General features: G+C 39.5%; 1 protein-coding gene across 1 annotated transcript in view; it reads right to left on the bottom strand.

The window, feature by feature from the left end:
- LOC126983115 (corticotropin-releasing factor receptor 1-like) overlaps positions 1-13,047 on the bottom strand; it is a 129,205-nt gene extending 116,158 nt beyond the window's left edge. Inside the window, exon 1 of the mRNA XM_050835612.1 lies at positions 12,897-13,047. Within this exon, the coding sequence (XP_050691569.1) occupies positions 12,897-13,047 (151 nt within the window). The remainder of the gene's footprint in view (positions 1-12,896) is intronic.
- Positions 13,048-13,759: the final 712 nt, after the last annotated feature.

The following is a 13,759-nucleotide window of genomic DNA, read 5'->3' as shown; positions in this document are numbered from 1 at the left end:
ATTGATACCGACTGACTGACTGAGTGTCTGACTGACTAAATGACTCTAAACTGAATATCTCCTTGATACCGACTGACTGACTGACTGACTGACTGACTAAATGGCTCTAAACTGATTGATCCCGACTGACTGACTGACTAAATGGCTCTAAACCGAATAACTCATTGATACCGACTGACTGACTGATTGACTAAATGGCTCTAAACTGAATAACTCCTTAATAGGGTGACTGACTGACTAAATTCCTTTGAACTTAATTACTTTTTTTTTTTTTTTTTTTTTTTTTACGTCTTGGCCTATTGCGCCGGTTGGCTTCTTCCCGGTGGATCCTGATGGTCGGTCCAAGGCTTCTTCCCGGTGTGGCCTGATGGTCGGCCCAGCCCGCTCTGGCGCAGGCGAGTGTTTATAGTGGCGCCATCTTGCATTGGCTCATGCTGCCCTCCCGGAGCTCATCTTTAATCCTAGAATCTAGAGTCCGGGTTGATAGGTGGTCTTCTGGACAGCATGTGGGTAGACTGATAGACTGATTGACTGACTTATTGCTGTAGCTGAATGACTCCCTGATAGACTGACTGACTGACTAAATGACCCTGAATGACTCCCTGATAGACTGACTGACTGACTAAATGACCCTGAATGACTCCCTGATAGACTGACTGACTGACTAAATGACCCTGAATGACTCCCTGATAGACTGACTGACCGACTAAAGGAGTGACTATTACAACATACCTGCTGACGAACTGACTCGTGATAGTTGCCGACGCGAGGGGTTGCCAAACGTGACCCAAAAAAGCGTTTATAATAAATTGTGAACCTTTCTACTATGTGTTTCGAGCCTCTGTTTATTTATTCATGTCGTTATTTATGTTAAACGTTTTCCGGGAGTATTACATTGTGACAAACGTGTATTCAGTAACGTTATCAAGTTTTAATGGCCAATGTTTCCTCTTTTTTATTGGCATTGGTTCGTTTGATGGAATAATATACTTTTTTTTTACAGTAAAGGAAGCAGCTCAAAGAAAGAAAAAAAACAATGAAAAAAAGCCTGCTAATCACTGTTCCTATATAAAAGAGTACAAAGAAGTGGTCGAAAGAGAGGTCAATTTCGGAAAGAGAGATGTCCTGATACATTCATTTTCAGTCTTCCTTAAAAAACGTGTAATTCAGTAACGTTATCAATTTTTAAAAGCCAGTAATTCTTCTTTTATTGGCATTGGTTCATTTGATGGAATAACATACCTTTTTATTCTCAGTCTTACTTAACAGAATGCATTAGTGTAGCTCCTTATTTCGCTTGTCCAGAATTCTATCTTTCGAAATGATCATGCACTTTATCTGCGTTTTTTTCTGTTGATTTGGTGGAATAACAGACCTTTTTATTTTTAATTTTACTTAACAGAGCGCATTGGTGTAGTTCCATATTCCGCTTGTCCGTCATTCCATCTTTTGAAATGATCATGCATTTTATCTGCGGGTTTTTTTTTTCTGTTCATTTAGTGGAATAATGAACCTTTTTATTCTCGGTCTTGCTTCAACAGAACGTATTGATGCAGTTCGTTATTTCGCTTGTCCATAATTCTTTCTTTCGGAGTTATCATGCACTTTATCTGCGTTGTTGTTGTTGTTTTTTCTCCTCTTTTTGTAACTTTCCTTCTTTCGCTTAATTGTTAGGTATTGCGTTTCTGACTTCGAAGAAATCTACATTGTAATTATGAGTTTCTTTACACTATGTTCGTCTGTTTATGCACGAGCTCATCTCTTCTGTTTGTGCGTAAGTTTATCTTCTCTTCTCTTTTCTTCCCTATTTGTTCACAAGTTTATCTTCTTTACTTGTCTCTGATACTACCTTTCAAAATTCCCATGCCCTTCGTTTTCACTTTTTTCTATGTTATCATCTTTATTCTTTCGCTTAAACAGAATTCTACACTGATTTTCACTTTCCCATGTATTCACCCTCCTTTTTATCGCTTAGCCAGAATGATATCTTACACCTTCATTCCCTTCTATCTCTAAAAATGATCGAGCTCTATTTTCACGGAGTTTTCTTCTGTGCACACCTTCCTTTTTTTCCATCGTTCAAAACTCATGCACTTTATCTTCACTGTTTTTTTTATATATATATATTTTCTTGTGTATTTACCTTCCAGTATTTCGCCTAACCAGAACTCTACATCTCAAAACTATCATGCACTTTATATACACTAATGCTTGCCTATGCAATCACTATCCTTCTTTCACTTAAGCAGAATTCTGTCTTTTAAAAACTATCCTGCACTTCAATAACACTGACTTACTTTTTCTCTCTAAGTTATCACCTTCCTTTTTTTGCTAAACCAGAATGCTGTTTTACAAGACATTCAGGAAGCACATTTTTTCTGTCTTTGTTTTGAGTCACACAGGCAAACTATCGGCTTTACCGGCACCTGTTACCTGAGGAGCTTATTACCTTAGCCTGCAGGAATCACCCAGGTAATCAATTATTACCTCCTGTTAGCGTTGGCTTTATTTGTTGACTTGGTGTCATCTTACCTTCACCTCTACGCAATTGTAACTCTATTTTCATGTTGCATTTCAGGTTAACGTTCAATCTTCAACGTATCATCTGACCTTTACCCTCAGAGTTCCCATACAATTCCGAACTATTTCCGTCTTCACCTGTATATTTTAACTAGGTGTCATTTTACCTTCAGCCGCCCACCACGCAGCGCAGGTAGCTATAGTTCCAGGTAGCATATCAGATTAACTTTCATTTGTCTACGTATCACCTGACCTTTGCCAGGAGTTCCCATACGAATCCCAACGATTTCCACTCAGGTAGCATATCAGATTAACTTTTATTTGTCTACGTATCACCTGACCTTTGCCCGGAGTTCCTATACGAATCCCAACTATATCCACTCAGGTAGCATATCAGATTAACTTTTATTTGTCAACGTATCACCTGACCTTTGCCCGGAGTTCCCATACGATTCCCAACTATTTCCACTCAGGTAGCATATCAGATTAAATTTTATTTGTCAACGTATCACCTGACCTTTGCCCGGAGTTCCCATACGAATCCCAACTATTTCCACTCAGGTAGCATATCAGATTAACTTTTATTTGTCAACGTATCACCTGACCTTTGCCCGGAGTTCCCATACGATTCCCAACTATTTCCACCTTTACTTGTATTTTTATTATCTATGTGTCTTACCTTCATGCCACGGTAGGTAGAATCTCAGGTGGCATATCAGGTTGACTTTCAATATTCAACGTGTCATCTGACCTTTGCCTTCACGATTCACATACAGTTTCGAACTATTTCCACTATTGTCGGGAAAGGTATAATACTGTCACATCTCTCTACAAAACATCTTCTTACCTCTCTTCCCCTGATAACTTTTGACCCCTAATTAACCTGTACTGATTAAGGTTTACCTATACAAACCTTGATAGTAAATCATTTCCACCTGTCTATCGGGACAGGTATATCACTCTTACCTCACGCTACAAGACATCTTTATACACCTCTTCCTCTGGTACCTGTACTTATTAACAAGGTAGCATATAATCTCACCAGCACAATTCACCTTGAGAGAAAGTCATTTCCACCTGTTTATATCGGGACAAGTATATCACTATTACCTCATGCTACATCTTGATACACCTCATCCCCTGGTAACTTGCCTCTCAATTAACCTGTAATTATTAACAAGGTAGCATATAATCTCAACAGCACAATTCACCTTGAGAGAAAGTCATTTCCACCTGTTTATATTGGGACAGGTATATCACTATTACCTCATGCTACATCTTCATACACCTCATCCCCTGGTAACTTGCCTCTCAATTAACCTGTAATTATTAACAAGGAAGCATATAATCTCAACAGCACAATTCACCTTGAGAGAAAATCATTTCCACCTGTCTGTATCGGGAAAGGTATAGCCAATCAACCATATTATCTGCCAAAGCCAAGCGTCTCAATAACGTGACATTTCCCTCCCCAGGTAAGTGTCGCGTCCATGCAACTGATCAACTCCCTGGTGAGTAAGCCATCCTCTGATTGTTATTGGTTGGGGTGTTAAGGCAACTAAGAGGGTGATTGATCCTGGATTAGAGAAGGGGAGGGAGGGAGGAAGGAAGGGAGGGTGGGAAGGAGGGAGGCAAGATTTGACGTATAGGAAGGAAGGAAGGTTAGAAAGGAGAAAGGGAAGGAGGGTCGAACTAGAGCAATGGAAAGGACATAAGCGAGACAGTGTTAGGAAGTCTAGATGGAAAAAATGAAGGAGAAGGAAGGAAGGAAGGGAGGGTGGGAAGGAGGGAGGCAAGGATTGACGTAGGAAGGAAGGAAGGAAGGTTAAAAAGGAGGAAGGGAAGGAGGATCGAACTTAAGCAATGGAAGGGAGTATGTTAGGAAATATGGATAGAATAATGGAGGAAAAACAGCTTGAAGAGAAGGACAATGAAAGGGAGTCAGGGAGAAAGGTCGAAATCAAGGATGGAAGAGAGAAAAATGAATAAAGGAAAGAGGAAATACGAAGGAAGGAAGGAAGGTGTAGAGAAGGGAGGTAAAGCAACGAAGGGGAAGGAGAGAGAAGATGAAGGGAAGGATGATAGACAGGAGGGAGGGAGAGAAAAATATGGAAGGGGAAGGAGAGAAAAGTGGAGGCAAGAATGATGGACAGGAGAGAGAGAGAGAGAGAGAGAGAGAGAGAGAGAGAGAGAGAGAGAGAGAGAGAGAGAGAGAGAGAGAGAGAGAGAGAGAGAGAGAGAAGGATGATGGACAAGAGGGGGAGATAAATTAAAGGAAGCGGAAGAAGAAAAACGGAGGAAAGGGGAAGAAGAAAAAATGGAGGGAAAGAAAATAAACAGGAAGAAGAGAGATAATCAAGGAAAGGGAATAAGAGACAATATGGACGGAAGAAAAGGGGATAAGAGGAAGGAGGAGGAGAGAATTAAGGTTTTATAGTGAAAGGAGGAAGAGGAGGAAAGGAGGGAGGAATGAATGAAGGGAGAAATGTAGAATGTAACAGAGGTAGAGAGGAAACGTGAGAGGGAAGGTCAGAGAGAGAGAGAGAGAGAGAGAGAGAGAGAGTTGTTTGGGTGTTGGATTCTAATTGTTTGGAGCTGTTTGCGTGTTTGTCTAATTGACTTTGATCTCTCTCTCTCTCTCTCTCTCTCTCTCTCTCTCTCTCTCTCTCTCTCGCAACACATTCCAGTAGTTCATTTTCTGTTTCTCAGTATCGCGTCTTATCATGAACACATCCCGTTTTCTTTTCATTACGCAACGCTCTATTGTTTTTTGGGGTAAACTTTAAATTATTTCTTTCGTCCGCTACTTTCATTATTATTTGCATCTTCTAAAGGTCAAAGACAGAGAGATTGGTAAGTAGAGAGAGAGAGAGAAAGAGAAACAGTGACACAGAGAGAGAGAGGCAAGGAAGGAGGAGAGAAATGGTGGAGGGATGGAGGGTGAACAGGAGGGAGGGAGGGAGGGAAAAACAGGGAAAAGGGAGGAGGGACAAGATGGACGGAAGGAAAGTGGAGATAAGTGAGGAGAAGAAAATTTAGGCTTGATAGAGAAGGGAGGAAAGGGAGGCAGAGAGGAAAGGAGGAGGGGATGAATGGATGAAGAGATAAAGTTAAGAAATAAAGTAGAAAAATATAAACGAAGAACGATTTTGAAGACAGTTTTGCAAGCAGTAGAAAATAAAAAAACGAACTTCTGGGACGAGGCTTGGAATGCACTGAACGGAGGAGGAAGAGGGGGAGGAGGAGGACGAGGAGGAGGAGAGGCAGACGGGGATTAGAGCAAGACTATGATAGGATGAATGTGGGGAAGGAAAGACAAGTACCAGAGATGAATAGAAAGTGAAGAGAAAGACCGAAACTTGGCTTATAGAAATTGAATGAATGGAGTCCGTGATGCGTTGACTAAAGCAGCACATTAGAGATATATTAAGTTTTTTTTTATTTTCTTTTCGTTAATTATTATATATCAGTACAGTAGAGAAAAGACTTATGAGGAGTGAAGCAGCGCGTTAGAGATATATTCCAAGTGTTTTTTTTTTCCTTCGTTAATTATTATATATTAGTACAGTAGAGGAAAGACTTATGAGGAGTGAAGCAGCGCGTTAGAGATATATTCCAAGTGTTTTTTTTTTTTTTCTTCCTTTCGTTAATTATTATATATCAGAACAGTAGAGGAAAGACTTATAAGGACTGAAGCAGCGCGTTAGAGAAAAACTTTAGAACTTGGAAATGAGAGAAGAAAAGCTAAAAATTTGTCTATAGTTGGGAAGTTAAAAGCTATGGGGAACTTTTGAACTTAGAAATATGAGGAGAGATTTTTAAAGTTGATCTGTACATGGCGAGTGATTAGATGTGGGGAAATTTAGAACTTGGAAATGTAAGAAGAAAGGCTAAAAACTGGTCTATAGATGAAAAGTGATAAGATGTGGGGAACTTGGTCTGTGGATGGCAAGTGATAAGATATGGGGAACCTTTAGAACTTAGATATGTAAGAAGGAAGGCTAAAAAGTGGTCTAGATGGGAAATGCTAAGATATAGGAAACTTTAGAACTTAGAAATATGAGGAGATAGGTTTAAAGTTGATCTGTACATGGCAAGTGATAAGATATGAGGAACTTTAGTAATGAAAAGGAGCAATTATCTCTGAATATGAGTTTGACAATTATAAAACTTGATGCAGACGACTATATAGGTGTGGAAGTGTTTTGATAACGATGGGACATGTGTAGGACAGAGTTGGGCATGATTTGTCTCTCTGTGCAAAGAAAAAGATTCGCTTCATTCATGGGTGGAATTGTCAAGCAGGATCTCTTGTTTTGATTGTCGAACTGATTGATTTGCACTGTTTGGGTGACGCTCTGTGTGTGTTGCTTTTTCCTGCTTTATATTTTTTTCCTTTTCTTGTTGTTTTTAATATTTCCTCATTTTGTTCTTAATTTTCCTACTTTGTTTTTTTCCTTTTTTTTATATTTCCTCTTTTTTTTGTTCTTAATTTTCCTACTTTATATTCTTTTTCCTTTTGTTGTTGTTGTTTTTAATATTTCCTTATTTTTTTGTTCTTAATTTTCCTACTTTATTTTTTTTCCTTTTGTTGTTGTTTTTAATATTTCCTCATTTTTGTTCCTACTTTTGCTATCTTTATTGTGTTTGTGGCTGTTTGTTTCGTTCTGTTGCGTCATTTCCCGCGTGTTTGTGTTCGATGTATGCTTGGATTTTGTCACGTTCTATTCGTTATTAAGGTTCGTTGTTTGTGTGGCTGTTTGTTCCTTTATGGTTGGTTCAGCTGCATCGTTTCCCATGAGTATGTGGTCAATGTTTGCTTGGATCTCGTGACATTCCATTCGTGATTGAGGTTTCATTGTTTGCATTAGGTGTGTTTATAAAGCTGATTCATTCTTTTATTTTATTTTTTACAGCTAAAGAAACAGCTCAAAGGCAACAAAAAAAAGGTGTAAAAAAAAAAAGGCCCGTTGATCGCTGTTCCCACGATGACAAAAGTAATAAGTGGGTAAAAGGGAGGTCCATTTCGTATAGATGTATTATTTCTATTTTGTCATATTTTATCATGTACTTAATTCTCCCCTCCTGCCTCCTCACCCCTTCTCGCCCCCACCTTGTCTCCCTACCAGTCTTCATCATTTATACTCCCCATTTATATCCGAAATTGACCCCTCTTTCGTCCACCTCCTTGGATTCTTTTTAGGAGCAGCGAGTAGCGGGCTTTTTTTTATTATTGTTTCCTTTTTTTGTGTGTCCTTGAGCTGTCTCCTTTGTTGTAAAAAAAAAGAAGTTTCGTGTCCATTTTCCTCCTACTCCTCAAACTGCCATTTCTTTTCTTCCTTTCTATTCCTTCACTATCTTCTCATCTTGTTTACCTTTCATCATTTGTTGTCTTCCCATTCTCGTTTCTATTTCCCTTGCTTCCTTTCTAACTTCTTTCGGTCATCTGTTTCAAATGTTATATTCCGGACACTCATACCTCTTTCCCTTCATTTATTATTCATCGTGCAGCAGCGAAGAAGTAATTGCAGTTTCAAATATGTTAATTATGTTTAATCGATTTTTTTTCATGAGTTTATTATTTGCACAATTACTCGTAACAGGTATTGGATGTAATGACGTTCCTGCAATTTTATATACGTTCTTTATCCAGTGAATAAATGCCTGATTGAAATGAACGTTTGTCCTGCACCTTTGACCTTTCATTTCGTTTCTTTCCGTTTATTTTTCTTTGGCTTAACGACCTTCCTTTTCGGAGTTTTTTTTCCTTCCTGTAACTTGTTTTTTGTATTTATTTATCTTTTTTTCACGTCGTTACTTTTGCTACTTTACATGTTTTTATTTTATTTTTGTTTTAATATTTCCTCATTTTTGTTCTTACTTTCTCTACTTTATAGTTTTTTTGCTTTTTGTTTTGTATTTATATTTTCTCATTTTTGTTCTTGCTTCTGCTCCTTAACTTTTTCTTTTGTGTGTTTATTTCTATTTCTTTATTTGTTTGTTTATTTATTTATTTTTTATATATATTTCAATAAAAGAGTATCAAGACAACTTTAGGGGTAACTTCGACGATTCTTCTTTTATGTCTTGTATTAGGCGAAGCAGCTTGTTGCGGGCCATGATTTCTACCGTTTGCTTATCCCACTTTCTGTCGCCTTAATGGAAAGCGCACCTTACTTTTACGGTTCGGAATTAAAGTGTGAATTTTATTGTGCAGTGTTTTCTTTTTTTTACTGGCGCGCTAAAACAGCAATATGAAGCCATTAAGAGGAGATAGAAATACCTGGGCACAAATGGACTAAGTGAGAGAGAGAGAGACGAGGTTAGGGTCCCATGTTGATGAACTTGTCCTTATTAATGACTACAATTATACCTCTCGTGTTTATTAATAACTTTCCCCCCATCCCATTACCCCCCTCTGCCTCCCCTTCCTCTCTTCCTCCCCCCATCCCATTACCCCCCTCTGCCTCCCCTTCCTCTCTTCCTCCCCCCATCCCATTACCCCCCTCTGCCTCCCCTTCCTCTCTTCCTCCCCCCATCCCATTACCCCCCTCTGCCTCCCCTTCCTCTCTTCCTCCCCCGTCCCATTACCCCCTCTACCTCCCCTTCCTCTCTCCCACCTCCCTTCTCTTTATCCCTTCCCGTCGCTCCTTCCTTGTCTCCCTTCCAGTCTTAATGATTTATACCCCTTCCAGTCTCGTTCCTGTTTTCCGCCTACTCTTCAAACTCATATTCCTTTTCTTCCCTTCTACTCCTCCTTCACTATCTTCTTGTTTACCTTTCATCGTTTTTCTTCCCATTCTCGTTTCTGTTTCCCTTTTACTCCTCATAATTTTTTCCTTTTCTTCGATTTTGCTCCTTATTCACTATCTTCTTTTCCCGTCCACCCTTCGTCTTTCGTTTCTTTCTTACTTTTTATTTATCTATTCCCTTTACCCTTCAAGTTCATTCCGTTCATTTTCCCATCATCTTCATCTTCATCACCTTCCTCTCCGTTCATCTTCATTCTTCATCTTCAATCTTCCCCTCCATCTTAATTTTTCATCTTCATTCCTCCCCTTCATCTCCAATCTTCCCCTTCATCTTCATTTTTCATCTTCATTCCTCCCCTTCATCTCCAATCTTCCCCTCCATCTTCATTTTTCATCTTCATTCCTCCCCTTCATCTCCAATCTTCCCCTTCATCTTCATTCTTCATTTTTCATTCCTCCCCTTCATCTCCATTCTTCATCTTCATTCCTCCCCTTCATCTTTATATTTCCCTTCCATCTTCATCTTCATCTTCATTCTGCCCCTTCATTTCCATTCTTCAACTTCACTCTGTTCATCTTCCCTTCATCATCCGTTTCTTCCTCCCGGCTAACATTTGTCCTTCCTCTTCACTTCAAATTCACTCTTTTCTTCTCTTTCTCCGCCCTTCCCATACTATCCTACACTTCCTCCTTTCCCTTATTTCCATTCTCTTACCTTACTCTCATTTCCCTCTTCTGCCCTTTCCAGGCTAGCCCACATCAACCGTTCCCTTTACTCTTTTCTCCTATCCATGTTTCCCTTTCCTCCGGCTTCCCCAGACTTTCCTACACTTCCTTCTTTCCCTTATTTCCATTACCTTATCCTTCTCTCTTTTCCCTCTTCTGCCCCGCCCAGGCTAGTCCACATCTTCCGTTCCCTTTACTCTTTCCTCCTATCCATGTTTCCCTTTCCTCCGGCTTTCCCAGACTTTCCTACACTTCCTTCTTTCCCTTATTTCCATTACCTTATCCTTCTCTCTTTTCCCTCTTCTGCCCTTTCCAGCTAGTCCACATCTACCGTTCCCTTTACTCTTTCCCCCTATCCATTTTGTCCCCTTCCTCCTCCTTCCCAGCCCGTCGTACACTCTTCCAATCCTTTGTTCTACCCTCTTATCCTTCTTTTTTTACCCTTTTTGTCTTTTCCCCCATATCCCACACCTCCCCTATTTTCCAGACTCCTGCCCTTTTCACTCTCTTATCCCACGCCTCCTTCCGTCCCTTCTTTTTCCGCCTCATCACCCTCGAGTTCCCTTCCTCTTCGTCTTCCTCCCCCACACGGAACAAAGGCCAATAGAGAGTTTCGTCAAGGGAGTTATGGCTGGTGTTCGGGCCTCCTATCGTGTGTCTGTGTGGCTGGTTACGAGTGGGAGTTGGAAAAAGCGCCCTCTATGTGGTTTTGGGTGTAGTTTGACTCTTATATATCTTTTTTGATTACTATATTTTTTTTACTTTTTTTTCATTCTCATTCCTACTTTTGCCACTTATATATTTTTTTTCTTAGTTTTTTTTCTCAGTTTTTTTCTGACTTTTCCTAATTTTTGTATTTTCTTTTTAGTTTTTTATATTTTCTCATTTTCGTTTCTACTTTTCCTATAGTTTGTTTGTTTTTCTCTTTTTAGTTTTCTTTAATATTTTCCCACTTTTTGTTCTTTCTTTTGCTTTCATTTTTGTTGTTTTTGCTTATAATTTCTCATTTTTTGTCCTTACTTTTCATACTTCATTTTTTCTTTTTAGTTTTTTTTTTATATCTTCCCATTTTTTCTTACTTTTTTCTACTTTTTTTCTTTTTGTTTGTTTTTGTGTTTTTCTCTGTTTATTTGTTTATTCATTTATTGGTTCGATATTTTTCGGCATAGGGTGACAGTGGTATGTTTTTTTTTCGTTTCCTCCCTGTAACTTGCTCTCCTCCTTTTACCATTCCAAATCATTCTGTTTATCTTTTCATCTTGTTCATCTTCACTTCGTTCATCTTCCCTACATCTTATCTATTTCATCTTCATTCTTTATCATCATCTTCATTCTTCAGCTTCAATTTCATCAACATAAGCCTATCCCACACCCTCTCCTGATTCCCTTTTTTTCCACCCTGCTACCCCTTTCCTTTTCTCCTTCTCTCTGCCCCTTCATACACATACTCCAATCCCCTTTTCCCACTGTCCTCCCCTTTTCCTTTTGTCCTCTTCTTCTGCCCTTCCTTGCATATCAGATACATACTCCGATAACCCTTTTCCTGCCCTTTTCCTTTTTCCCCTCCTTCTGCCCTTCCCATCCTGTCCCAAACCTTCATCCGTTCCCCTTCCTTCACCCTTCTATCCTTTTCCTCTTTTCCCCTCCCTCTGCCCTTCCCAGCATATCCACCCTTCACCCTTCTACCCTTTTCCTTATTTTCTCCTCCTCCTTCTCTTCCCTGCCTATTCCAAACCTTCTTCCGTTCCCTTCATTTCACCCTTCTACTCTTTTTCTATTTTCTCCTCCTCCTCCTCCTTCTCTTCCCTGCCTATCCCAAACCTTCTTCCCTTCCTTCTGTTTCACCTCTCTATCTTTTTCTTTGTTTTCTCTTCCCATTTCCCTTCCCAACCTATCCCAAACCTTCCCTTCCCTTAATTCCATCCTTTCCTATTCGTTTACTTCCATTGTTGAAATCCTGCAGCGGTACCGACTTTGGATAACTACGTAATTGGCTTTTATCCCCAATTAGCATGTTATTGTACTGTGTTATGCCTTTCCGTCATACATTTCCCCCGTTATCATGTTCTTGTATTTTCCTTAAGCCTTTTCGTCATACACTCCCTTCATTAGCATTCTATTGTACTATGTTAAGCCTCTTCATCGTGTATGGCTCCGAAATTGGCTTATATTCCACTTATCTTGTTGTTACACGTAATGAGACTCACCATCGAGAAGGAGGGATTACTACTACTTCTACCACCAGTACTACTACTACTACTACTACTACTACTACTACTACTACTACTGTTCCTGCTACTACTCTCCTTCCATTCCTATTGCTATTTCTTCTCTTACAGTTTCCTCTTTCCTTCTGTCTCATTCCTCTCCTTTCCTTTTTTGAGCTCCTTCATCATACCACTCGCTCCTCTTTCTCCCTTTGTATTCTGGTGTTGATGTTTTCGGATGCTTTCGCTTATGTCTATTTCCTAATAAAAACGGAGATCAGTCAGGTTCTCATGAGTCTTCATTTGGTACATCGGTCAAGAAAATGGTCAGGCTACCACCATGGTCATAAAAGTATATACCCCTGGAAATGCTCAAAACTCCTACGAAAGCCTTGTCAAATATGTGCGCTTGGACGCCGAAATGTTTAACCCCTTGACTGCGGATTTCGTACAGGAGGACCTCACCTATTAAGCTACAGGAATGGAACAAAAAGTGGCTGCTACAATTCAGTGAAGAAAAATATAAAGCCCTGCACCTTGGGAGGGGATATCCAGCACACCAATACCACATGGGAAACACTCCACTATCCACCACAGAGGCAGAGAAAGTCCTGGTAGTATATGTTTCCAGGCTACCAGTAAAGGCTAAATCCGTGCCAATCGCAGCGGACGGGTTAAGAATATGACTCACCATCGAGGGGGAGGCTGTTCCAAAACTCCTGTAGGCAGTGCTGGCCCTCTGGCGGCAGGTTCAGGAAGTCGTCCTCGTCCGGGGCCTCAGTGGGGTCCTGGGCGGCGGGGCGCGTGGTGGGCCAGGCCGCGGGGTCCCCCTCGTCCATCATGCTGACGAGTGGAAGACAATAAGGAAGTAATGAATAACAAGTAGATCATCACATTTGCATGACGCTGTAAACAACAATAGAGTGACTTCCTCACTCCTCATTTTGTAAGAATATAGACACGGCTGGTTATGCACATGTAATGAGATGTTCTAATTTTCTAAAGATGGATGTAATTATATGACACCACAAGCCATAAATTATATCAACTTGTTAAAGGATATGGGTCAGAAACAGTTTTTGCCTCGCGTGTTTAAAAAAAAGTATAAAACATGACAATAGTAGTAATTAGATATGCATATTTAAAAAGAGTATTTTGTTTTTTAAAGATAAATGAAAAATACATCACATCACGATACATGAGTAATCCATCTGATAAAAAATATGAGTTAAAATCACTTTTCGACTCGTTACGTTTTTAAGTAGTGAAAAAAAAAACATGAAAACTTTAGTCATTACATTTGCATCTTTAATATGATATTCTATTTTTTAAAGAAAAATTTAAAAATATGTTGCATCAAAGCCCATGAATAACTATATAATCAAACCTCCTGGAGCACACGAGTCAGTCACTTTTTACCTCGTCAGTTAGAAATAAAATGCGAAAAACATGAAAACATTAGTCATTACATTTGCATCTTTAATATGATATTCTGTTTTTTTTTAAAGATGAAAAAAAAAATATTGCATCAGAACCCATGAATAATCAGACTTC

Source organism: Eriocheir sinensis, chromosome 53 (genome assembly GCF_024679095.1).
Source record: "Eriocheir sinensis breed Jianghai 21 chromosome 53, ASM2467909v1, whole genome shotgun sequence".
In the NCBI taxonomy this organism is placed as follows: Eukaryota; Metazoa; Arthropoda; class Malacostraca; order Decapoda; family Varunidae; genus Eriocheir; species Eriocheir sinensis.
Note: the sequence above shows the minus strand (reverse complement) of the source record. Positions and strands in the feature narration are given on the sequence as shown.